At 40.9% G+C, this 24428-nt stretch overlaps 1 protein-coding gene across 1 annotated transcript in view; it reads left to right on the top strand.

Moving 5' to 3' along the window:
• The window catches only part of TMEM260 (transmembrane protein 260), a gene marked incomplete at its 5' end in the record, with an annotated part of 66234 nt that extends 43648 nt beyond the window's left edge, over nucleotides 1–22586 (top strand). The window contains 7 exons of the mRNA XM_029952185.1: nucleotides 402–571; nucleotides 3316–3487; nucleotides 6458–6606; nucleotides 13702–13878; nucleotides 15789–15842; nucleotides 17402–17492; nucleotides 21667–22586. Coding sequence (XP_029808045.1) covers nucleotides 402–571; nucleotides 3316–3487; nucleotides 6458–6606; nucleotides 13702–13878; nucleotides 15789–15842; nucleotides 17402–17492; nucleotides 21667–21921 — 1068 coding nt within the window. The remainder of the gene's footprint in view (nucleotides 1–401; nucleotides 572–3315; nucleotides 3488–6457; nucleotides 6607–13701; nucleotides 13879–15788; nucleotides 15843–17401; nucleotides 17493–21666) is intronic.
• Between the last annotated feature and the right edge of the window lie 1842 nt (nucleotides 22587–24428).

The following is a 24428-nucleotide window of genomic DNA, read 5'->3' as shown; positions in this document are numbered from 1 at the left end:
CTATGCGGCCCACCCTCAGCTCCCAGACTCCCCCACCAGCTCAATGCCTGCACCGTCCGGAAAGAAGTGAGGGGTGTTACACTAGGGGAGCTTCCCCACGTGGGTGGGGACATCAGGAATAAAGCAAAAGTACTTCACCTCCTCCACCCTACAAGTGGCAGGAGGTCAAGGCGCAGGCCACAGTATTGAAAAGACAGTGTGGATCCAAAAACAGGAGATTCGTGTGTCCAACTGGAAAGGAGAAATATTTGAAAGCTGAAAAATAAAGGGACATGGAGTTGGACTGGGGAAAGTCGGTTAACAAGACCTGCCTGACAGCAGGCCAAAGTAGCGAGGTGTACGCGGTGTGTTTTTTAAATCGACGGGTGTCTGCACGTGCTGCTCTCGTGTCTCCCGCACAGGTAGAAAGATTCTGGATGCAGAGCAATGCTGTGGTGGCCGTGCTCGCCGGCGTCGGCTGGGCGGCGCTTGTGTCCGAGAGCAACCGGGTGCTGACCCCCAGGGGGCTGCAGTGTCTGCAGTGGCTTTCAGCAACTCTTTTTTTAAGTTACCAAATATATTCCAATTTCAGGTAACACGTGCTTATTTTTATGACACGTAGCACTCAAACAAGAGACGCCTCGAGACCTAGAGCCTTGGACTTCTGTCTCGCCTGTAACCTCCGCTGGTTTTCAGAGTGAGCCGGCTTGGTCTGGAGGCAGCAGAACCTCAGCAGGACTGAGGCGTAGTTTCAGGCCGTTGCCAGCAGGCTGTGGGTGGGACACGTGAACTCTGTGTATATTTTCCTCTAAAGAGCCCTAGAGATACTTTGTAGGATCTGGAGGATGTGTAAAAGTCCATGATCTAAAATACTACGTAGATGGAGAGTAAAGACACTGGGGCCTTTTTGTACCCTGAAATAATTCCCTTTTCACTTCAAAAATGTCATCTTCTGAGTAAGACATGGTCCTTTTCTAGTTCACTTCATAGCAGTAAATAGGAATTACTTTGAAATAATTGAAGTCCTAAAAGTTTCTTAACCCTTATGCATTTTTAGTATTATATATATTTTTTAAAATCTGTTTAGGGGCACCTGGGTGGTTAAGCATCTGACTTCAGCTCAGGTCATGATCTCATGGTTTGTGGGTTCAAGCCCCGCATCGGGCTTTGTGCAGCTCGGAGCCTGGAGCCTGCTTCAGATTCTGTGTCTCCCTCTGTCTCTGCCCTTCACTTGTTTGTGCTCTATCTCTCTCTCCTAAAAATGAATAGATATTTTTTAAAAAATCTGTTTAATAATCATGCCCATGAAAATCTCAGTCTAACATAAAAGATGTCCAAATTTTAGATGATAGTTCATTTATTTCCATTCGTGTTAAGGAAACATTACAGAAGTAGAGCGTCCACTGGAGTTTCATTATAGTGAGATTTGACTGGTATTTTTAAATTTTTGTTTAATGTTTATTTTTGAGAGAGAGAGACAGAAAGAGAGACAGTGTGAGCTGGGAAGCCTGAGAGAGAGGAAGACACAGAATCCAAAGCAGGCTCCAGGCTCTGAGCTGTCTTCACAGAGCCTGACACGAACCTCGAGATCATGACCGGAGCTGAAGTTGGACACTTAACTGACTGAGCCACCCAGGTGCCCGGATTGCTATTTTAAAAGGTGAAATTTCTGGAGCACCTGGCAGCTTAGGTACAACTCTTGATTTCGGCTCAGGTTGTGAGATCGAGCCCTGCATGGGACTCTGCTCTGGGCGTAGTGCCTGTTTAAGAGTCTCACCTGCTCTCTCTCATAAATACATACATAAATACATGCATATATACATAAAGTCTTTACAAAATAATAATTAAAAGGTTAAATTTCCCCTTTCAACTTCACTTTGAAAACTGATGTTCTTCACAATAGCAGGGTAGAGCCAGGGCTAGGAGGGCTGCTTCACAGGAGGTCTGGTGGGAGGGGGACGTGCGTCCTGGGCGCAACTCCACGGCTAGCTCAGCTAGGGCCTGCGGAGCCCACCGTGTTTCCCAAGTTTGTTTTATCCCAGTCACCTCCTGGCTTGGGTCTTCAGGGCAGTCCAAGCTCCACACCAAGGATGTTTGTACAAGGCTGGGTGGTTTCATTTTGTTTTGATTCTTGTATTTGTCCCAGGGGCATGGAATAGATAACAACTTCACTAGGGGGCAAAATGTGAGGTATCACCCTGTGAAGTAGGTAGCACAGTAGGAAGCACTTGCAGCAATCACAAAGGCGAGGGTAAATATTTTGTTTGTAGCGGTGTTCCTTCGCTTTGTGATGCTAGCTCAGTGATTTGACTTTAGGCTGTGTTTCTCAAGACCATTAAATGTAACCAACCTGATAATAACTGGACAGACATTGCTTCTTCCATGTTTTGATGCTTTTACTCTCTTGTAGTCTTTTTGTTTTTTCATGGGAAGCTCTCAGAATTCATGCCAGTTTTCTTTGAAGTCAGAAAGTCCACTCCATCACTGAAAGGAGTTATACCGCTGTTGTTGGCAATAGCAAAAAATGCCTGGAGAGAAGGAAACAACTCAACCAACTGTTCCTTCCCGTCCTCCTTGTTGGTCTCACTCCCTAATGATTTCTCAGTGGAGAAAGGAGAGAAGAGCCTATGTTGTGGGGGAAGTAGTAGAAAGGCTCAACCTTGCATGCTAGAGAGTCAGACCAATGTCATACGAAGTTATGCCAGAAATTGGCAGATTTCCTTTTGCATTTCTGAAAAATCCTTTGGTCTAAATGAAGTTGACATGAAATCACCTTGAATTTTTAGTGAAATCAGAAGCCTTTCTTCTTTTTGGTGAAATTGGATGTGTTTTTAGGGGGAAAAAAGGACTTATTCCTAAGCACTAACCAATTCCCTTTTTATAGATATAAGTTCCAGAAGTAAAGTGTCCACTGATTTTTGTTTAATGACACAATTAGTATCTTCTCTTTATTTTTCAGATGATAGTGTTCTTTTTCAAGTATATTCATCTTCTTAGAAGTTATAAATTAGAGGGACGCAAAACTTGAGAGACTACTGAATGCTGAAAATGAACTGAGAGTTGAGGGGGAAGGGGGAGGGGGGAAAAGAGGTGGTGGTGGTGGAGGAGGGCACTTGTGGGGAAGAGCACGGGGTGTTGTATGTAAACCAATTTGACAATAAACTATTAAAATAAAAAAATAAAATAAAATAATTAAAAAAGTTATAAATTAGAATACTTTGAAACACTACATGTAGAGTGCATGAAAGGAAATGAATGGAGCAGAAAATAAACTCAGTTTTGTTAAAACTTGTTAAAACTGTTGCTATTCTAATGTTTCTTTATGCTTTTGTTTAGCATTTGTGACCAAAGGACCAACTATGTTATTGATAAATTTGCAAAGAACCTTCTGGCCTCTATGCCTCATGATGCAATTATCTTACTCAGAGGAGATTTGCCAGGAAATTCTCTCCGTTACATGCATTATTGCGAGGGACTAAGGCCAGATATTTCACTAGTGGATCAGGAAGTAAGTATGTGAAAAATATATGTAGAATATAGTAACAATCACTTTAAAACAAATATTTTTAAACAGTGGATGAATACAGTTTTCATGATCACTCTTAGATAGAATATACATCATGTTCTTTTGTTTATTTTAACTAATAGTATAAGCCATATGAATTGCTTCCTTCTCATCTAAATGGAATGTTTTGGGGCACCCGATGGCTCAATCAGTTAAGTGTCCAACTTTGGCTCAAGTCATGATCTCACTGCTAGTGAGTTTGAGCCCCACGTCAGGCTCTGTGCTGACAGCTCAGAGCCTGGAACATCTGCTTTGGGTTCTGTCTCCCTCTCTCTCTGCCCACCTCCTGCTTTCTCTCTCTCTCTCTTTCTCTCTCTCAAAAATAAGTAAACATTAAAATTTTTTTAACTGAGTGTTTTACAAACTAATCTTTTTCATGTTAGAATCAAATAATAATGTATTCAGCCAACACTGCTATTCAAATAACACTGCCCACTGGTCCAGGGGTTAAAATATTTTAGGTTGAATATAAAACGAGTCATACTGGAGATAAGTAAACATTTCATCCAAAATAGAAATTATTAGCACAGTTCTGCTATAGAATTTGTATGTAAACTTTGTTGGTCTTGTGACAAAAAGATGTTTGGAGAGGACTTGTGAAAATTTCCAGGTCTATTAAAACAATCATCTGGAACTGAAGAAATATATTTAACCTGTAAGATTTCTAATTTAAACCGTAAGTACCTAGAAGGGAACAAATCTCTCTCTGGTGCTTTTTGAACAGTCATCAGGGAAACAGAATTTCTAATCTTTATACTTATCTTAATACTATGATTAGTTTGATTGAGCAAATTAATAGGCACAATACTTACTTAATTTTGTTGAATTAATGAATAATGAGAATTTTTTGTAGAAAACCAAATAAACAGATTTGCAAATATAGGATAACTTGCAAATTACACATTTTTTTGTAAGCAATCTGCTTTTCTGTCAGGTCCACAAATTGATTAATTTGATCTTCAGTCTCGCTTCTGACAAGAGCGAGGTTATTAGTTGATAACGTGGTATCCCACCATGATTTAAAAATGCCGCTGAGGACGGCAGCCAGTGTAGTTGAGAAGCATGGATTTCAAAGTTAATTAGACCTAAATTCAAGTCCTCATTCTGTCACTTCCAGGATGTGTCACATAGGGCTAATGATTTTTCCTCTCAGAGCTTCTGTCTCCTGATCTATAAAATGGAAATGATCATCATATAAGTTAGGATGCTTTTGAATGCAAGAAACAGAATACCTAAGAGTAGCTTAAACTATAGAGTTTTTAATCTCACATAAGAAGTAGTCTGAAGATAGGAGGTTTTAGGATGGATAATACACACGGTTCAAGCGATGTCAGTGTTCCAGGCCCACTTTCCTACATCCATCTTGAACTGATGAGTGCCCAGTTCCAAACATCACATCCTAAAAGGAAGCCTCTCCTCTTGCCTCCCCTCCCCGCCACTCCCCTCCTCTTTCTCTCTCTCACCCCCTGTTCCGTACCCCCACCAGCCTACTCTATGTCTCTCTTTCCCTCTCTGTTGAGAGTAACATGTGCCCCAGAAGCCCCTAGCAGACCTCTCTGAGGGCGCCCCCTAATCAGTACTGGGTCATATGCTAATTCCTAAACTCGTTGCCAGCAAACTGGAAAACTAGATCCAAGCATGGAGCTGCCCCGGACTACCTGATCCAAGTCAGGACTGTGTCCAGTGAGGAAGAGGAGGGGGTTCGCTGTTGAGCAGGCGCCCAGCAGTCTCTAATGTGATTACTATGCAGTAAGATTACTGAGAGAATTAAATGAGAAATATTAAGGTCATAGCATAGAAAAGGTGTTGACTTCTGTTAATATCCCCCAGAACTGAAACTATTAGGTAATAAAACCTAATTCAATAAGTATGTTTGAGTATTTACAATGCATACATAGATTAAAATTAATTTTTCATTTCTAGTTAAATTACTTATATACAGCAAGTAACACATAAGCATAATTGCTCAGAAGGTGATATCTACACTATAACAATGCTTTGAAGGTGTAAATAGGAGTCTTTTCTTTAAAATAAATTAAATTTGTAATATAACAGTATAGATAAGGATATACTAAGTATAGAAATAAGAAAAATAATTTTTTCCTGGTATTAATGATTTATCTTAATCAAAAGACCATGTGAGGTTATGTAATTAATTTGGACATCCTAATACATTCAGATAATCTTTCTCTTTGAGGTCTAGATTGTAATATATGGAGCTTCTCCAGGGCAGGGATTCTATCTTCCTCATTGTAGGTAGAAAGTACTTGTTTCTTGAGTAAATGAATGAACAAAAGAGTAGAATAATGACACAGCTCTATATCTTGCCTAGGTTGTCTAGCCTGGCCACCAAACACATTCGAAGTTCATCAGACATATTCTGAGAACCATTCAATGCCAGGCACTGTGCTAGGTACAGAGGCACAAAGATGAAAACATACAGTCCTTTCCCTCTAGAAGCTCACAGTCTAGTGAGGAGTAGGGTGAGAGCGTGGCAGAGGTAGGTACAAGGCGCTGTGGGAGCCTGTCATGCTGCTGTGGGAGATGGGGAGGGCATCATGGATGAAATGACACGTAGGCTTGGTCGGAAAGTTGGGTCAAGTTCTCTAGGTAGGAGACAAGGGGAGGTCATTCTGGCTAGTCCGTCCGTCAAGTGCATGGAGGTAAGATCAAACTAAGTGTTTGTGTTACCAATAGTAGGCACAGCTTAAGAAATGAAATCCAAGGTTGACGTCTTTTAGAGGATTCATCAGTGCCAAATACATTGGCTGTGCTTGTTCGTAATTTTCAATTATGTTAATATTTAATGAGTATAATGTCCACATTTTAGAACTTTCTCATTGTACTTGGTCAACTTAATTCTTTTTTAAGAAGTATATCAAAATATGACATCACTTCTTATTTTTCTGATAGATGATGACTTATGAGTGGTATTTACCCAAGATGGCAAAGCACTTACCAGGTGTCAGCTTTCCTGGAAACCGGTGGAATCCTGTGGAAGGAATATTACCTAGTGGAATGGTCGCATTTAATCTTTATCATTTTCTTGAAATAAACAAACAGTAAGTATTCTTTTCATATAATAGCTTTTCTAAAATCTTAGGCTTTTCTAAAATTGTTTATGTAACAGCTGTGCCTCATCCAAAAGACCAATTTTCTACACCTATTTCCCTGTCACTGGTGAGATTATCTTTGTAATTAAATTGAATATCTGTGCATAAATGAGGCCAGGCAGAAATAAATGTTATTGTTCTGGGTAAAGGAAAAATAAAGACAGATTAACAAGAATAGCAAATAAGATCTTAGCACAATTCAGAGAATTGGAGATGTGCCTGTCTACTTGAAATCATTGCAGGTGGGTCGCAAGCAATTACGGTTTCCCCTGATCAACACCGTGGCCCCCTTTTAAGTGTAAAGCAAATTTCTTTCCAGGAATAATCACTGTATAAAAATAGCTTAAGGATTTTTCTAATAAAGGATAAGGCATTTTTTGTAAATAAGAAAAACACCTACAGTTATGCTGACTGAGATAACATGTGAGAATTGTGAATTCTAGACTTAAGAACGTAAAATTATTCATTGTTAAGGTCAAGAATGAACAACTCCTTAAGTGGTATGGTGTTGAACATTTTCCTACCCATGAAATGCTTGCGATTGTCCACAGTGTGAAGAAGAAAATGTATTTCATAATTTCTATTCTCTTATAAAGGGGATTTAAGAAATTCTTTCTAAATTCCAAAGTTAAGTTATCCCTTACTAAGAATACGATAAGGTGGTACTTTTGGTGTTCAGAGCCTGAAATTTACTGTGGCTCATAAAGTGATAAGTAATGAGTATAAATGTTCTGTGAGAGTAATATTTAGCTGTTCTATTTTGGAATAAGATATTAGGAGCCATTAACATCCATCAGTGGACATTTTTTGGTTAATTTTATTTAATTCAACCCCACAAACATTTATTGAATCTACTACGCTCCAGCTTATATTCGGCCTTGGCAGCAAAATGAGACTCAGTTTCAAGTTCAAGTAGACCACAATCTAGTTGTATATATACATGGATATGAGTGTAACTGGCTATATATAGTGAAGGGTAAGCTCTCTACTATACCAGCCGAACTTTATAAAGTGTGAGACTCAGTAAATGTTCAATATGTGTTTACTGAGGATGACTTAACTGGGAGTTTGAATGAAAAAGCAATTAATTCTGCCTGGGGGCATTCATTCAGCATTTATTTAGGAAATAATTGAGTGTCCAAAACGGCCCAACAACTGTATAAGCTACAGATGCATGGGCATGACCCCTGCTGTCACAGTCTCTTGGGGAGCATTTCATGCTGTAAAGATGAAGCAGATAAATTACATCGTCATCTGGCAAGCATGCTAATGTCAGTATGGACAAAATGTTGGAGATTTAAAGACTAAGTAGGAATTTGCCAAGTGGGTGGGAGAAGGCCGATTCAAGGGAAGTGCGTATGCCAAGTCATGAAAAGGGCCTGCAGAAACCGGGAGTGGTCCAGTAAGCTTGGAGCATGGGCGTAAAGGGCTAGGTGAAGGGATGAGTGGGGACGGCTGAGGAGGCCTGGGTTGTGGAGGGCATTATCCCATTGGCATGGATGAAGCATGTCCCTGTCCCAGAAATACTGTGTGTTCCGTGTGGAAATTCTAAAATATACAGGCAAGGCAGTATAAAGATCAGTACCGTCTGTCTTTAAGATATCCACTGGTAACATTTGGTAAGCTTTTTGGAATTTCATTCATTTTTAACTTCAATTATTTACTTCTACAAACACATACACATTCTCACACACTCCTGAAATACTAGCTGAGATAGTACTTAGTTTTCTGTCCAGTTTTTTCACCTAATACCGTATCATAAGCATTTCCCCATTACTCAGAAAAAAATACTTTTACTACCATCATTTCTTGACTGTTGAATATTCTTATATAGATACATGATAACAAATATTCTATTTTTGGGCATTTTTGTTGTTTCTAGACTTTGACTATTATAATATAGCATGGTGATAAACTTTCTGGCCTGTAAATTTTTGTTAATATTTTTGATTAACTAAGGCCTCAAGATCAATATTGCTTATTGGTAGTTTTTAAAATAAAAATTTTTGGGGGCGCCTGGGTGGCTCAGTTGGTTAAGCCTCCGACTTCGGCTCAGGTCAGATCTCACATTTGTGAGTTCGAGCCCTGCGTTGGGCTCTGTGCTGACAGCTAGCTCAGAGCCTGGAGCCTGCTTCTGGTTCTGTGACTCCTTCTCTCTCTCTCCCTCTCATGCTCTGTCTCTCTCTGTATCAAAACTAAATAAAACATTTAAATAAAATAAAATAAAAATTTTAGTTCATCATTAGCATTGTGCAGTATAGAATAGAATAAGAATTTTTTTAATATTCATTTATTTTTGAGAGAGAGAGACAGTGCACAAGTGGAGAAGGAGCAGAGAGAGAGGGAGTCACAGAATCGAAAGCAGGTTCCAGGTTCCAAGCTGTCAGCACAGAGCCCAATGTGGGGCTCGAACTCAAGAACTGTGAGATCATGACCCAAGCCAAAGTCGGACGTTTAACCAACTGAGCCACTGAGGCGCCCCAAGGAAGTTTTTTAAGCTTATTTCACAAATACAAATAAATAAAAAATGCATATGTACAAAGTTGAAAGCATAATGCAGAAGAATCCAGTTTTTTCATTGAATATCATAAAACCATTTTTAATGTTTTTACAAACTAAATATTCTTAGTAGGTACATGTACTATATTCTAATAATAAAAGGAGCAAGGAACTGTTAGTAGATATTTAATATAATATCTTAATTTTTAACTACCATAAAAGGTCAACAAATGACTTTGTGTTTATAGTTTTCTTTGGAGGGCGTAGAAGTTTGAATTTTTAGAATAGAGTCTCAGAAGTGAAATTACAAGTCAAAGGACATGAACAATTGAAAGGCACTTGACAGGGATTTTTTCCCCCCAAAGTGTTTATCCGTTCACCTGTTGAAGGACATTTGGGTTGTTTTCAGGCTGGGGACGGAGCTGCTGTGAACATTCATGTCTGTGGGTTTGTCTGTGACTATGAGGGGGATGATTGGATTGTTTATTTTCTTAACTATTGAGTTTTAAGAATTCTTTCTGTATTCTAGGTACAAATCTTCAGCAAATATGTGATTCATAATGTTTGTAGTTTGACTTTTATTCTTTTTTTCAGTGTCTTTTGCAGATAAAATTTTTACTTTGATGAAATCCAGTTATCACTTTTTTCTTTTATGGATCGTACTTTTTGGTGTCATATCCAAGAACTCTTTGCCTAATGGCAGGTCACCAAAGATTTTCACATGTTTTCTCTAGGAGTTTAATAGTTTTATCTTTTACATTTCAGATCAGTGATCCACTTTGAGTTATTTTTAGTAAGGAGGCAGGGGACTAAGACAAGGTTCTTAGGGATTCTTTGTTGTTGTTTTGTTTTTGTGTATAAATGTCAAATTGTAATATTTATTGTAAACATCCTTTCTTCATTAAATGGCACTTGCATCTTTCTCTGCATTTACAAAAAAAATCTTCTGGGTTTTCAATTGGTTTTAACGTGAGTAGGGTTTTTATGGCATACCCTTATTTATCCTTTTGTTTTTAACCACCAATATCATATTTGAAGTGAGTTTCTTGTAGACGGCATGCATTTGGGTCTTATTTTCTATTCTGACAGTGTCTATCTTTTCATTGGTGTATTTAGACTGTTTGCACTTAATGAAAAGATTGACCTATTTAGATGTATGTCTACCATTTTATTATTTGCTCTCAGTTTGTTCCCTCTGTTTTTCAGTCCACTTCTTTTCCTGCCATATTTTGGAAATTTTGATTTTTTTAGTATTCCATTTTAAATTTGAGATTTTGTGCTATATCTCTTGGAAAATTTTTTTAGCAGTTAATCTTGAGAATCACAGTATACATACTTAACTTTTCACAGTCTACTTAGGATTAATATTTTGCTACTTCAGGTAGTAGCAAAGGAATATAGCAACGTACTAAGGAATATAGAAAACTTGCTACCATCTAAGCCCCTTTAACCTCCTCACTTTGGATTGTGGTATCACATATATTAATTATACCAGATACTTGATCATTTTTGTTTTCACCTGTCATATATATATTTTTACATTTAAGAGAAAAAAGAATCTAAGATATTTATCCAGATATTTATCAGACCCCTGCCCTTCTTTTTCGATCCGGATATTCCAGGTGCCCTTCTGTCTCATTTCTCTTCCATATGAAGATATTCCTAATGGCATTTCTTTTAGGGCAAGACTATCATCAGTGAATTCTCTTAGTGTTTCTTCATCTGAGAATGTCTTTATTTCATCCTTATTTTCAAAGACTATTTATGGGTATGAAGTTCTGGGTTGTTGGGTCTCCCCCACGCCAGCATTTTAAACACGTTATTCTGCATCCTTCCGATTTGCGTGGTTTCTATTGAGAAATCCACACTCATTCAAATCGTTCTGTGTGTGAAATGTACTGTTTTTCTCTGGCTGCCTTCAAGATTATTTGTCTTCAGTGTGTAGCAGTTTGATGATGGTATATCTGAGCATGGATTTCTTTAAGTCTAATCTGTTCGGGGTTCACTGAGCTGCTTACATCTGTAAAATTGTGTCTTTCACAAAATCTGAGAGCTTTTTAGATATTGTTTCTTTAAATACATTTTCTGCTTCACATTTATTCTCTTTTCCACCTGGGATTCTGATGACATGAACATTAGACCTTTTGGTTCTGTTCCACAGGTGCCTGAGACTGTACTTTTGTTCCCCCCAGTCTTTTTGCTTGTGGTTTAAATTGTCTCATTTCTCTTGGTCTGTCTTTAGTTAACTGTCTGGTCTCTTTCTCTCTGTCTCTCCAGACTTATATTAAGCCCATCCAATGAATTTTAAATTTCTATCATTGTGTTTTTCAGGTCTTTAATTTCCATTTGGCTCCTTTTTATATCTTCTGTTTCTTTGTTGAGATTTTCTGTTTTTCTCTTCATTTCAAGAGTACTTGCCTTTACTTCTTGGGGCCCGGTTATAATAGGTATTTTAAAGTCTTTGGCAATTCTAACATCTGTGCCACTTTGGAATTCACATCTATTGATTATATTTTCCATTATGAATTGAGATTTTCCTGCTTCATAAGCCGAATAATTTTGCATTATATCCTGGAGACTTTGGATCTTTGGACCTTATTTAAATCCCAGCGAGAATGTTGATTTGTTTGTTTGTTTGTGTAGCAGGCTGTGAGCCAGGTAAGCCTCAGGCTGCAAATTCTGACCTGTCTTCTGTGTCCTGGAGTTCCAACGCTGGTTCTGCTCCCAAAGCATTTGCAGGGCTCTCTGCATCAGTCCCTGTGTGTGCAACTGCTGCCCGTTACCCAGTCTGGGACTTGGGTGACCACCTGGCCACTGGCTCATTTTTCAGGGTCTGTTTAGGGTCAGATCCATGCATGCTGAGCTCAGAGATATGCCAGGAGTTCATACCCAACTTCCTGGGATTGCTCTCTTGACCTCCTTCCTTTCTGCCTTCACCCTTGCCCTTTTCCTTCTTTGGAGCCGTTTTTCTCGGCCAGAAAGCTAGAGCTTTAATTTCCCTCATCGGCCACACAAGTCCTATGACTGTCTGTGTCTGGGGTCAGGCTGCCGGAGGCCACACAGAGGTAACGAGCAGTGAGGATTTGCTCCTGCCTCTCGCAGCCACAGCTCCTCTGACTAGAGAGAAGTGTTCTTTCCTTCTAACTGTAGGAACCTGCTGGTTGCCTCTGCCGTCACTGTGCCGCTGCCTCCGTCACTGGCACAGTACTTCCTGGTGCCCGGGGCAGGAGAAGAGGGGAAATCCAGGGGATTTCCTCCACTCTCTCCAACCTTCCCTTTCCTCATCCTTGGGCTTGAAAAAGGGGCTCTTCTTGGAGCTCTTTGTGTCCTCATTTGGCCGTTGGCTTCCCTTGAGTCCAGGCTAGGCAATATCAGCAGCAGAAAATGGTAAACTCCCCATAGATTTGGTAGAACTTGGAATTCTGGTGTCTTTCCCCATTCTTCTTTCAGCCATTTGCTTTTCAGAGCCCTCAGATTCCATGTGTTCTGTCCAGGAAGTCTAGGATGCAGAGGGGGAGACAGAGTGGAGTGTGCCTCCTCCATCTTCCCCAAAACTAGAACTCTTATTCTGTTTTAAGACTGCACTTCGGTATCAGCTCCTCATTTAATCTTAAACAGCTCTGAGACGGTTTACCCATGTCACAGATGGGGAGCCTAGACACAGGTAGTTAAGTAATTTCCTCCAAATCACAGAGGTTATAAATGGTGGGGGAAAAAAAATCTAAACTCTAAGCCAGAAGTGTCTTGTTTCAAAGTTGGTGACGTTTTTTATTACTTTCAAGTAATTTCTTCTAATATACCTCTTTTTTTCCTATTTCGTAATAGCTACCCAGTCACACACCACAAATTGGAACAGAACGATTCAATTATAGTGAGTTTGAACCAACCTTTTAAAACCATTTCTATTACTAATTTTTGCAGGATTTGAAGCTCCTAATAGTTTATTCAATCTAACTGATTTTATTCAGCAAATACTGTGGATTAGCTAAGCATCCTACTATGTGCGATTTAGAGTTAATTCAGAGATAGAGAGCCTATCCTCAGGATGCTTCTGGGCTTCTTCGGGAGACTTGTGAATGCAAGCAAGAAGTACGATACCATAATGATAAAAGAGAAGAATAAAGTGCAATGGGAATTTGAGGAAGGAGACCCTATTTCTAAGCAGGGAAACAAATGAAGACATATTCCCACCTGTAAAATGAAAGAAAAAAGGTGTCAAGTAATATTTAAGGTTCCATGTGAGACAGGACCACAGAAGTGTTCCTTATAATAATACTTGTCCTCAAATGATTTCTTACAATGTTATGAGCAGGTAGGTTTTGTCATTTATGTTTGTTAACTTCTCCTCAGCTCTCCCCAAACTGCTTTTTTGCACTAATATAAATTATTAACAGTCTATTTGGGAAAGATTGAAATAAACCAAAAGGTTTACCAGTGGTTTATTGATAACCAAGGTTTAAGGAGTCAAAAATGACCTCTTATGAGCTGTATTTATTAACATTTAGAACTTTGAGTTAAAAATACTTTCTTTTCTGTTTTCAACAGAAAAAAAACGTTTGTTTGCATAGGAATTCATGAAGGTGACCCAACCTGGAAAAAGAACTATTCACTTTGGCCTTGGGGTTCCTGTGACAAATTAGTTCCTTCAGAGATTGTATTCAACCCCGAGGAGTGGATTAAACTGACAAGAAATATCTATAACTGGACCGAAGAATATGGAAGGTAGGAACAGCAGTTCTGTTTTTCATCAGTGTGTGGCAGTTTTGTGTGCTTAAAAAACTAAATTTTGAGATGCCCGTGAATATTTTTGATTTTTTTATTAGTTATTAGTATTATTGGCTGCCCACATGAATTGTAACAGAGAACACGTATTTCTTGTTCTCACGTTTGAAGAACAGTCGGGAGACGGGAGGGGAAGGGGGGGCTGTGTGTAAGTGGCACCACGACAGATCAGTGCCCTGCACCTCCAGTGCTTGTGGTGCCATATTGTCCATCATCCTCTGTCTCTCACCCTAAAGGTGGAAAGACCCACTAACTGCAGTAGAGCTTTACAAGGTACTCTGTTCCCGTGATAGTTACCACGTGCATGGACTTGCCACATTTTCCTTCCTTCAGGAATAGCAGATAACTTGCCTATAGGGGAGACTGGCCCTTGAGTAACTTTGTCCTACATTGTTTGTCATTAGCCTGGTTATGTTGTTTGGGGCATGACCAGTCCTCCTTGAAGCATCTCTACAGAGCTGACTCTCACCCATATGGAAATTGAGTCACCATCTATAGAAACGTGCTTTTCTTGCCTATTTTTTAAGTTGTGGATTATTTGAAGATTAGATAATCATTGATTATCATTCAAGGACAGGCGAAGAGCATATGAAAAATGCTACAAAGGTGTTTTACATCAATACATGCAAACAGACCACAGTGCACCAACCAGAGATGGATATGTAGGTTTATTTCAAAGCACTCTGTCCGGGCGCCTGGGTGGCTCATTCCGTTAAGTGTCCAAGTCTTGATTTCAGCTCACATCATGATCTCATGGTTTGTGAGTTTGAGCCCCATGCTGGGCTCCACGCTGACCATGGGGAGCCTGCATGGGATTCTCTCCCTCTCCCCCTCCCTACCCCTCCCCCCCCGCCTCTCTTGCTCGCTCACTCTCTTTCTCCGTAAAATGATCATTGTGAGGAAAAGTTAGAAAATAACCTATTGTGGGCACCTGGCCGGCTCAGTCACTAGAGTGCACCGTTCTTGATATGGGGTTGTGAGTTCTGGCCCTACTGTAGGCATAGAGCTTACTTTAAAAAAAAAAAAGAGAGAGAGAGAATAACCTTTTCTGCGAACAGCTAACCACAGTACAAATATACAACACCGCTTGTAATTTCCATTCCATCAAAACAAACTCATAATAAGAAATTTAATTAAAGGGCGCCTGGGTGGCTCAGTCAGTTAAGTGGCCAACTTCACCTCAGGTCATGATCTCACATTCATGGGTTCGAGCCCCGCGTTGGGCTCTGAGCTGTCAGCACAGAGCCTGGAGCTGCTTCAGATTCTGTGTCTCCCTCTCTCTCTACCCCTCCCAAGCTCATGCTCTGTCTCTCTCAGTCTCTTGAAAAGAAATAAAAACATTTAAAAAATAAAAAAATTAAAGAAAATTAAGAGAAGTTAAAATCCAGCAGATGGGTTCGCATTGTTCTCTGAGCAGCAGCCCGGCTCCAGCAGTGATCTTAGCAAGGCCAGGAGCCCCCTCTCTCCAGCTTATCCCCTAGCTTCACGGCTGTGTGGCTCTTAGCTGTGTCCATGGAGCAACCCAGGCCTCGCCGCTGCCCTCTTGCCCATCTTGCAGTTCTTGGGAACAGCTGGTCCTCAGATGCCTCCGGACTCTTCCCACTAATCCTTCGTTTGCTCCCGTGAGGCACCAGGGCTCATTATGCAGATTAAGAATACATTCACCAAAATCTCAAATTCCTAAGGATCAGACTTTTCTAGGATACGTTTATTATTTCAGTTCCTATCAGTACTTCAAGAGCCAACCTCTTTTATTTTGCCTCGTAAGATTATAAAACAAAGATTCCATCTATGTCTGTAGTACTACCTGTAGCTGGCAGGAAAATGTCACTGCTTTCTTGTAACTACAGGTTTGACCCATCTTCTTGGGAATCTGTGGCCAACGAAGAGATGTGGCAAGCAAGGTAACTACCCTATGCTTCTGTGTTTGTGGTCTGGTTTTCAGTTGACAGGGAAGTAGCCTGTGGCACTTTCCATTTGGCGGGTAGGGGTCAGGGGTATGATAACAAATAACATTTATGACTAGCTGCCAAATGTCAGACTAAAAACAAAAAAACATTTGTGGGCAGTCATTTTGTTTGAGGTGTTGTGCTAATCACTGTACATTAATGATCTCATTTCATCCTCATAACAACCTATGAAGAAGTCACTGTTATCCCCATCTTACAAAAGAAGTGCACTGGACGTAGAGAGGTTGCTACCAGATTGCTGCGTGGGATGGAATCTGAAACTCACACCCCCCTGACTCAGGCCCAGTGCTCTCCTCCCCAACCCAAAGTGAGCGTAATTGTTGAGGAGACGTTAATAATGACCTGAATCCATGTGGGATGTGCTAATCAATTAAGCACTTGCTGAATACTTCCTAGAGGCCAGACACCATGCTAGGCTTGGAAGCTACCCATATGAATACAACACGTTCCTACCCTCAAGGGGCTCCTGGTCTAAGGGAGCAGACGGACTCGGACTCCTTAAAAGAGATCTGAATGTCAATGTGCTAGGTGCTCTATCCCGCTGTGCCTGTAGGGAACACTTTGCGGTGATGCTGTTGACTGCCAGTAGTTTGAAACATTCAGTCTCTAGTGCTAACAGACTTTGGCCTGAATAGTAATATGATAGTCCTAAGTGGCGTACAGACAGTGATGCCAAGTACCTAGGAAGTACTTCCTTCAGCAAAGGAAGGGTGCCCAATCCGAGCCGCAGACTGTGCTCTGCACTGAGGATTGAGTTATGATATAGAGGATTTACATAAGTTTAAAGAGGTTTTTAAAAAATTGCTCCAAAATAGCAATTACAAAAATAGATGGACTATGGTTTATACAATAGTGTTTTTTTTAAAGTCAGAAAATAGCGTATTTCAAGTTATCAGCCCAGTTATAGGGACAAACACTTGCTTTGAAGAACTGATCAAAGATGCACCATATGTTTGTACAATTCTTTACTGTGACTGACTGTTGGAAAGCCGGGGGAGAAATCACATAAAAGAAGAAAGCAAGTCATTATTCAGGCAGGTATTGATTTAATTGGTGTGCTGAATACAATTTGGATGAGTTCATGTGGTCAAAGAGTCCGACTACCTTTGAAGAACTAGTCACACGTGGCATGAGCCTTGGCGATGGGTACCTTCAGGGGTGTGCCGACAAGCTCAGCAAGCCTCCCCCTTCCCGGCTGCTCTTTCATAACAGTAATGTGCATCCGGAGGAAGAATGATGTATAATAGTGGTGGTGAATTTCAGCTTTTTTCTAAAAAGCTTGGCCCGCAGGGCAGATGCCGCATGTTGGCAGTGGGGGAAGAAGGAGCTACTATTGGTTCAGAATAAACTATGAATAGGAGAGAGGTAAAAATAATGCAGTAAAGGGTTTTGTATGTTCCTTAGCAGAGGAAAAATCTGGTGGACGTAGCTTTACATGTGAAATTTGACCGCATGATTTTAATGAAGGTCCCCACCCGCCGCCCCACTCCCAGGGTGAAAACCCCGTTCTTCATCTTTAACCTGGCGGAGTCTGCGGATGTACCTCTAGACGTGAAGGCTCAACTCTACACTCACGCATATAACGTATGTTACATTTTTATGTATATAAATATATTCGGGGCAAGGATGGTGGTGATTATAATGGAGAGAGTATATATCCCAGTAGAATTTTTACTTTTTCGTCTCTAGTTTTATTTGGCTTTTATAAAGCAGTGTAAAGAGACAACTACTTGTATATTACGAATAACGTCTAACGTAAATGGTATAGTAGGCAAATGATGTCCATGTCTTAATCTCTGAAACCTGTGAATATATGGCCTTACATGACCAAGGGGACTTTGCTCATGTGATTAAGTTCAGGATCCTGAGGTGGGGAGAGTAGCCCGGATTTCCAAGGTGGAACCTCTATGATCACATGGCTCTTATAAAAAGGAGACAGGAGAGTCAAACAGAAGGAGACGTGATCATACAAGCAGAAGTCAGAGAACAAGATTCGAAGGTGCTACGTGGCTGGCCTGGAACGTGGAGGAAGGGGCCACAAGGTAGAGAGTGCAGGCAGCCTCTGCAAGCTGCCAAGGGCAAAGAAACAGATTCTAGAGCCTCCAGGAAGAACCCAGCCCTGCTGGTTTTACAAAACCCTTGATTTCATGAATTTTGACCTCCAGAAGTGAAAAGTAAGAAACTTACACTGTCTTAAGCCATTATGTTTGTGCTGGTTTATTATAACAGCAGCAGGAAACTAATAGGAAACCATTGGAACAGGAAACAGTCACCACCAAACAAGTTCTGATAGGTTGCCCTCTAGACAAAAGTGACCCTGGCTGCATTCGAAAGGATAGGCTCCTGGCTGGGTGGGGATTTCATGAGAAAGATAAAGGGTCTCAGTGAGAGGCTCTGTCTTCTGACTGTGGCCCTGGGAAGCCAGCTCAACCTTCAGATGGCGCAGCCACATGGAGGCCCTTGTGAGGCTGTCTTCGCTGACAGGAAATGGGAGGACGGAGCACAGGCTCGCTGTTGCACCGTTTTAACGAGCCCCTACTTTTCCGTGACGTATAACCCTGGGCTCCTCAGACACCTTCAGAGATCATCTTGGAGCCTGCTATGTAGGAAACAGACGTCCTGGCAAGGGCCAGTGAGACCAGAGCCCAGTAGCCATAGGTATGAGGTGTTTCTGCAACATCTAGGCTGCTGTGGGTCTCCTCACCACGGCGGTGGCTTAGTGAGAAGTCAAAATCACACACAGAGTCCAATCATAGGACTCATTTTACTCCTAAATTGTGTGATCGTGGGTTCATTGTTCATTCATTTATTCATTTACTCAGAGAGCACTTATTGACCACCCAGTCTGTGCCAGATATTGTATTGGAGATGACCAAGCACTGTCCTTGCTACCAAAGAGGTGGCAGGCTAGCAAGGGAGACAGAAGATGGAGTCTTCAGTTAGATTCAGCGCACCGTACCTGAGCACACCCTCCTGAGAGGGGCTGGTGAAGAAGGGAGAGAAGACTTTGAAGATGTCACTGGAGTGTCATCTTGAAAGATCAGAATGAGCTAGCCAGACAGACTGTGGGCAGGGTAGCGAGAGAGTGGGTGAGGAAGGACAGTCTGTAGGGACAAAGGCAGAACCTTCCGAGGTGCCCGCTCGAGGACACCAAGGGATGGATTGCAGGAGGCAGCAAGCTGGAGTTCTGTCTGGCATTTGGAATGTCCAGGTTCAAGGCCTACTCCACCATTAATTGTCAACTATAAGTCAGTTAAGTGTCCTAGGCCTCAATTTTTTTCTAAAAATAGAAGTGGGCTTGAAGCTTTATTGATTATCTCTCCTGCCCTGGTCATATCATATCCTGTTCATCTCTAATACCCCATGATTCCATGAGAAACAAGTCATATTTAGTTGAGAGAAATCTCTGAGACTTACTGATACTTCATATTCTCATCAGTGATCTGTTCGATGGCCACTGTCGCTAGGCTACCACTGAAGCTAATTCACAGATTTTTTTTTTTTGTCCCTTTGGACCTGGAAGCTTTACTCTTCCCAGTGGACACAAGTCCATGGGTGTCTTCTTTGCGTTTGTCTCCAGATAATGTGACATTGTTTGCAAGACAAATGAGGTCAAATACTTGATGGGTCATCCCAAATCCACCTCCCAGCACTCGTGTTCTTGTTAGGTGTAAGACATGTTTGTGATTAATTATAGTATTCCACTCAATAGCTTACGCAGGAACTTTCAGTTCAGGGGACATTAAGTTCAAATGTAGTGAGCGAACAGAGACTGTCCCTATTATCTTCAGGAATGCATTCAATAAGTTGGTGTCCCCACTAAATAGAATGCAGTCTGCTAAGACTAATGTCACAGTAACATTCACATAGAGGAGGAAATGTAACTCCATATGATGAGAAATAACCGGCTCCTTAAGATACAGCACATGTGGCTTAATGGGCCACCCAGAAGAAGTTGGCTGTGTGTGAGTAACAGAGTGTTCTAGATATGGGTAGTATGCTCATTCTGTTATCTGACAGCTGTAACATGGAGGTCATGAGTGAGCCTCTCATTCTCTTGAGCCATTGGGGAAATGCTTACTGAAGGGCTGGCCTCTGTTTTGAACTCCAAGACCTTGGTGGGATTTTGAAAGCTGAACCGTTGTTTGAACAGTTCCTGAGTGCCTGCTTTGAGCCTGGCAGCATGTCGTGCGCTCGCACCCACCCCCCATCAGGGGGAAGCTTGAGAAGAGAAGCAGCAGATGGAGAAAAAAGACCAGGAGGAAAGCTAGGGAAACAATGGATATTTAACCAACAGAATGGGAGAGTGGAAGGTAGAGTCATAGCTTCCTTGTACATGCAAGTGCAAGGTGACTGTTTCCTTTGTCATGGAGTGCAAGAAGCCGAGGGGCAAACGGTTTTAAAAGCCAGGGTGGGGGCGCTGGGGTGGCTCAGTCCATTAAGCGCCCACCTCAATATCAGCTCAGGTCATTACCTCTCTGGTTGGTGATTCTGAGCCTGAGCCAGGCTCTGCACTGACAGCACGGAGACTTTAGGATTGTCCCTCTCCCTCTCTCTCTGCCCCTCCCCCACTCTCACTCTCTCTCACTCTCAAAATAATAAACTTTTTTTAAAAAGCCAGCTTGGAGACTGAAGGTTATTAAATGCCAAGATGACATATGCATTTATCTGCCCTAGAGTAGAAGTCAGCCAATAGATAATATATTGGGTTCCTTTCAACTGAATGATGTGATGAATACAGTTCTAATTACAAAAGCCCTTGTCCCTGGCGAAAGCATCAGCGCTTGTTCTGTGCACTGAATCTGTTGCTGACTTCAAGTTCCTGCACATCTGACTCCAATTTGACAGCCCCCAAGAAGGCTGTGAAATTTCCAGATAAGCAAGACTAATATTCCATTGTGCAAATTTGTGTCTTTTATTTGTTAAATTTCAGTGTTTCTCCCTGGAAAACTCAATATCAAAGATTCCAACTCTGCCCAATTAATGCCATCTCTGATGTTGGAAAATCAAAATTCCTGATTCCTGTGGGCAAAGTTTTAACTATTAAAATTATAATTTTAATTATAAAAATAATTAAATACAAATATATATAAATTATATATTATAATTATATGTTATATATAATATAATAATTATATAAACATAATTTAAATATAAATATAAATTATAAATAAATAAATCCAAAGATTTTTTCATATCTCGCTGGAAGGGTGTCTCTTGAATTCTCTTATGCCCAGCCTGTTGGATGACACATTAGTTTGAGCTGTCTTGTTGCTATTGTTATTACTGTTGTTTTTAATGTAGAGAGAAATTTATGTGAAAATGAGGGTCAAAATTTAAATTTTGTCAAGTTCTTTTTCCATGCAGTTTTCTAAAGAAAGCTATTTTTTCCTCCAACAGCTAAATTTAGAGTTTCAACCTTTGAGTAAATAGCTTTCCTTGAATTAGAACTAAATCCCTTTCCCAGAACATCCTTCTGGAGGAAGAGCATTTTGTCCTGACACCGTGTGTCTTAGGTTCCCTCTGCAGCATCCGAAAACCCCAGAAGCAGTTTTAGATGAAGTACATTTGCCTCCTGCCACTGTCATAATTACAGTAACATTCTTGCATTTTCTGCATGGCCTAGCAATGATTAGATTTTGACTACTGGCCGCTTGGATTTTTTCTTACTTGTGTTATTAATTCCTCTGTGTTTTCTGGTTTTTGAAAAAAAGTCAAGGGATAACAATGGGATACCAACACCTTTGCCGTTTTTCAGCTCTATAAGGAGATTGTCCATTTACAAAAGGAACACCCGGTGAACTGGCACAAGAACTATGCCATCGCCTGTGAGCGCGTGCTGCGCCTTCGGGCAGGAGGCGCGGACCCAGAGGCCTTGTTGTCGGAGACCATCAGACACTTCCGTCTCTACACCCAGAAAGCAAGGAATGATCCTCAGCTGCCTGATATTTCAGCTGCTCTACAGCACCTGAGGAAAGAACTGCGAAGTCTGAGAAATAAGAAGAATGTCTGAGGCAGCAGAATGTGAAAAACCTGCTCATGCTCCTGCTGCCAAAATTCCAAAGTCCAGAAGAGTTTCCTCCAAGAAAAGAAGCTGCATCCGAAAATTGAAGACCAAGTCAGCCCCCAGAAATCAGCAGCGGGGTGGGCAGTGCCCTGTTGAATGGGGTGTGCTCCTTATGCAAATTCTGTTTATCCAGTGTTCCCAAATTAGCATTTCAGTGAGAATCTTTCAGAACAACCTTCCTACTTCCTCCTTCACCTCATAGCTTTGCTTGATTCGATGCTGGAAGAGAAGGGACTATTTTCATATACTTTAAATATCGATTGTAGATCTTTTCAAGGGCCCTTACGCCGGGCTCAGTTTTGCAGGTTAAGTTCTTAAAACATTCTTACCAGACCAAAGACACATTTTTCTGTTTCCCAAAAAGTGATTTTTTTAAAAAGAGTGAATCTTGCTCTGCTTCAAGTTAAAATACTTTTTTTTCTTTAGTAGCTCTGGTTGTTACATAATTTCACACTTCAAGCTAAACACCAACCCAGTGATATTTTGAAAAAAGTTGGGGTTTCATGGTCTTTGAGGATTCTCTGAAATCATTAAAAAAATAAAGCTAATTTGTTGTTGCTTTCAGTCGCATAAAGGGGCAAATAAAAAGGATTTTGTATTTCCTTACCTAATTTTATATTTTTGTTTTACTTCTATCTGGACTCATAAATCCAGGCACAATAATTAGTAGGCTCCTGTGGCAAAAAAAAAAAAAAAAAAAAAAAGGGGGGGGGGGGGGGGGGGGGGGGGGGGGGGGAAGTTGTTCAGTAAATTCATTTCTGTTACAAGCATCTTTTATACATATTACTAAAGAGAACATAGTAAGAAATGCAAATAATAGTTCTTTATTTTATTATGACAGTTAATTAATAGCAACCTGTTTTAATGAATAAAGTCACTCCGAGTCCTTCAGCACTTCCTAAGTAGAGGCCAGAATCTGTAGGGATTCTTTCCCCCTGATTGTATAGCTCCTAGACTCCAAGCGCTATATAGGCCCCTGTATAGAAATGCTCACTAATGAAGAGGGAGGGCTGGAAGCTTGTCTGCATTCAAAGATCACTGGTGAGTCATTCAGCAAGAAAAGGCCCCTTACCAGGAATAGTCACAGTTCCGTGGCATTGTACTAGCAAAAGGGTCTGATCAAAGGTCTCCTGTGGAGCTTGCATGGTTCCCTTTCATACCACGACCATAATTAAAACCACTAATTCTCTTTTAAAATGCTGCAGGATGCCATGTAGGCATCTGTCTGGAGTGTCCTTTGTGATGTCATAAGCTGTTAAGGACCAGTGCCGAGGGCTTTTGAGTGAAATGCCAGTCATGAAGGTGCTTCAAGACAAGGGTGCCTCTCAAAGCTTGACAGGGCCTTGACTGCACAATTCGAGCTGAATTTGCCCCTTGTCAGCTGCCAGTAAATAAATCTCAAAGGGGGAAAAGCTGAAGTTTCATTACCTGATCCATGGGGCTTTGTTGGTTTTGGCATCACACAGGGAACGCTCTTGCCCCTCCATTCTCTGGATTTGAAGATGTCCATTGGAGCCTGCAGTGCCTGGACAGGGTTCAGAGCGGAACCTTTTGAAGAGTGTCAATAGTTGTAACAGTTCAGCTGTTAGGAAGACAAATAAATGGAGGAGCTCATTAATCCGCTTTTGGCTCTCAGTGCCTTTTGCCCTTTTATCACAGCCTTATTAGGCTCCTACTCATCTTGAACCAGAAAAAAATGAATTGGAGTTGTTGAGTACTAATTGGCAAAGACTTTTAATCATGGGCCAAGAACTTTCACTGACTTGAAAGTAACTTCTCCACAGGGAAGAACCGAAGCCCTGGTTCACCTTAAAACAAAAACCTGTTGGAGTTCAGTGTGGTGTAAAAATTTAAGGAAGCATCGATAAATTGCCTACGTTTATCCGTTTGAAAGAAATCGTGTGAGATTATGATTTCCACTCTCCTTGAGAAAAGTCCAATGAAATTCGAATAAACATTCCCTGGACACGCATTGCCTTTATGGGTTCAGAGAAGAGATTGCAGGCGTATGTGAGATGGTCGTGTTTGCTTCTGCACATCTCTATACATGTGGATGTGAATATGCCTTTGGGCGTCTTTATACACGTGGTGTAGAGGAACCTCATTCAAAAGTAATATTTCCTATTTATGGCCTTAATGGCAAATGAAAGTCTCTTCGAAAGATCTGCTTATTTGTGTCTGTACCTTGGTGCTATGTATGTCGAATCCACTTTGTGTACTGACTGTTGTCAAATGGTGCATAGGTTTATTCTGTACAGTATTTGGGCAACAATGACTTTAGACCACTCTCTCTTTGAGAAAGCAGTCATATGATGGCCCAGAGCAGACAGGATCATAATTATTTGATTTGTTAAAAACCAACAGTAAATGAAAAAACTAGCAAACCAAACTGAGGTTTGGAGAAGTTGGGCTTCATTCCCAGATCAACTATTTTGAAGAATCCTCTCTATGGT

This window comes from Suricata suricatta, chromosome 9, assembly GCF_006229205.1.
Source record: "Suricata suricatta isolate VVHF042 chromosome 9, meerkat_22Aug2017_6uvM2_HiC, whole genome shotgun sequence".
Classification (NCBI taxonomy): domain Eukaryota; kingdom Metazoa; phylum Chordata; class Mammalia; order Carnivora; family Herpestidae; genus Suricata; species Suricata suricatta.
Note: the sequence above shows the minus strand (reverse complement) of the source record. Positions and strands in the feature narration are given on the sequence as shown.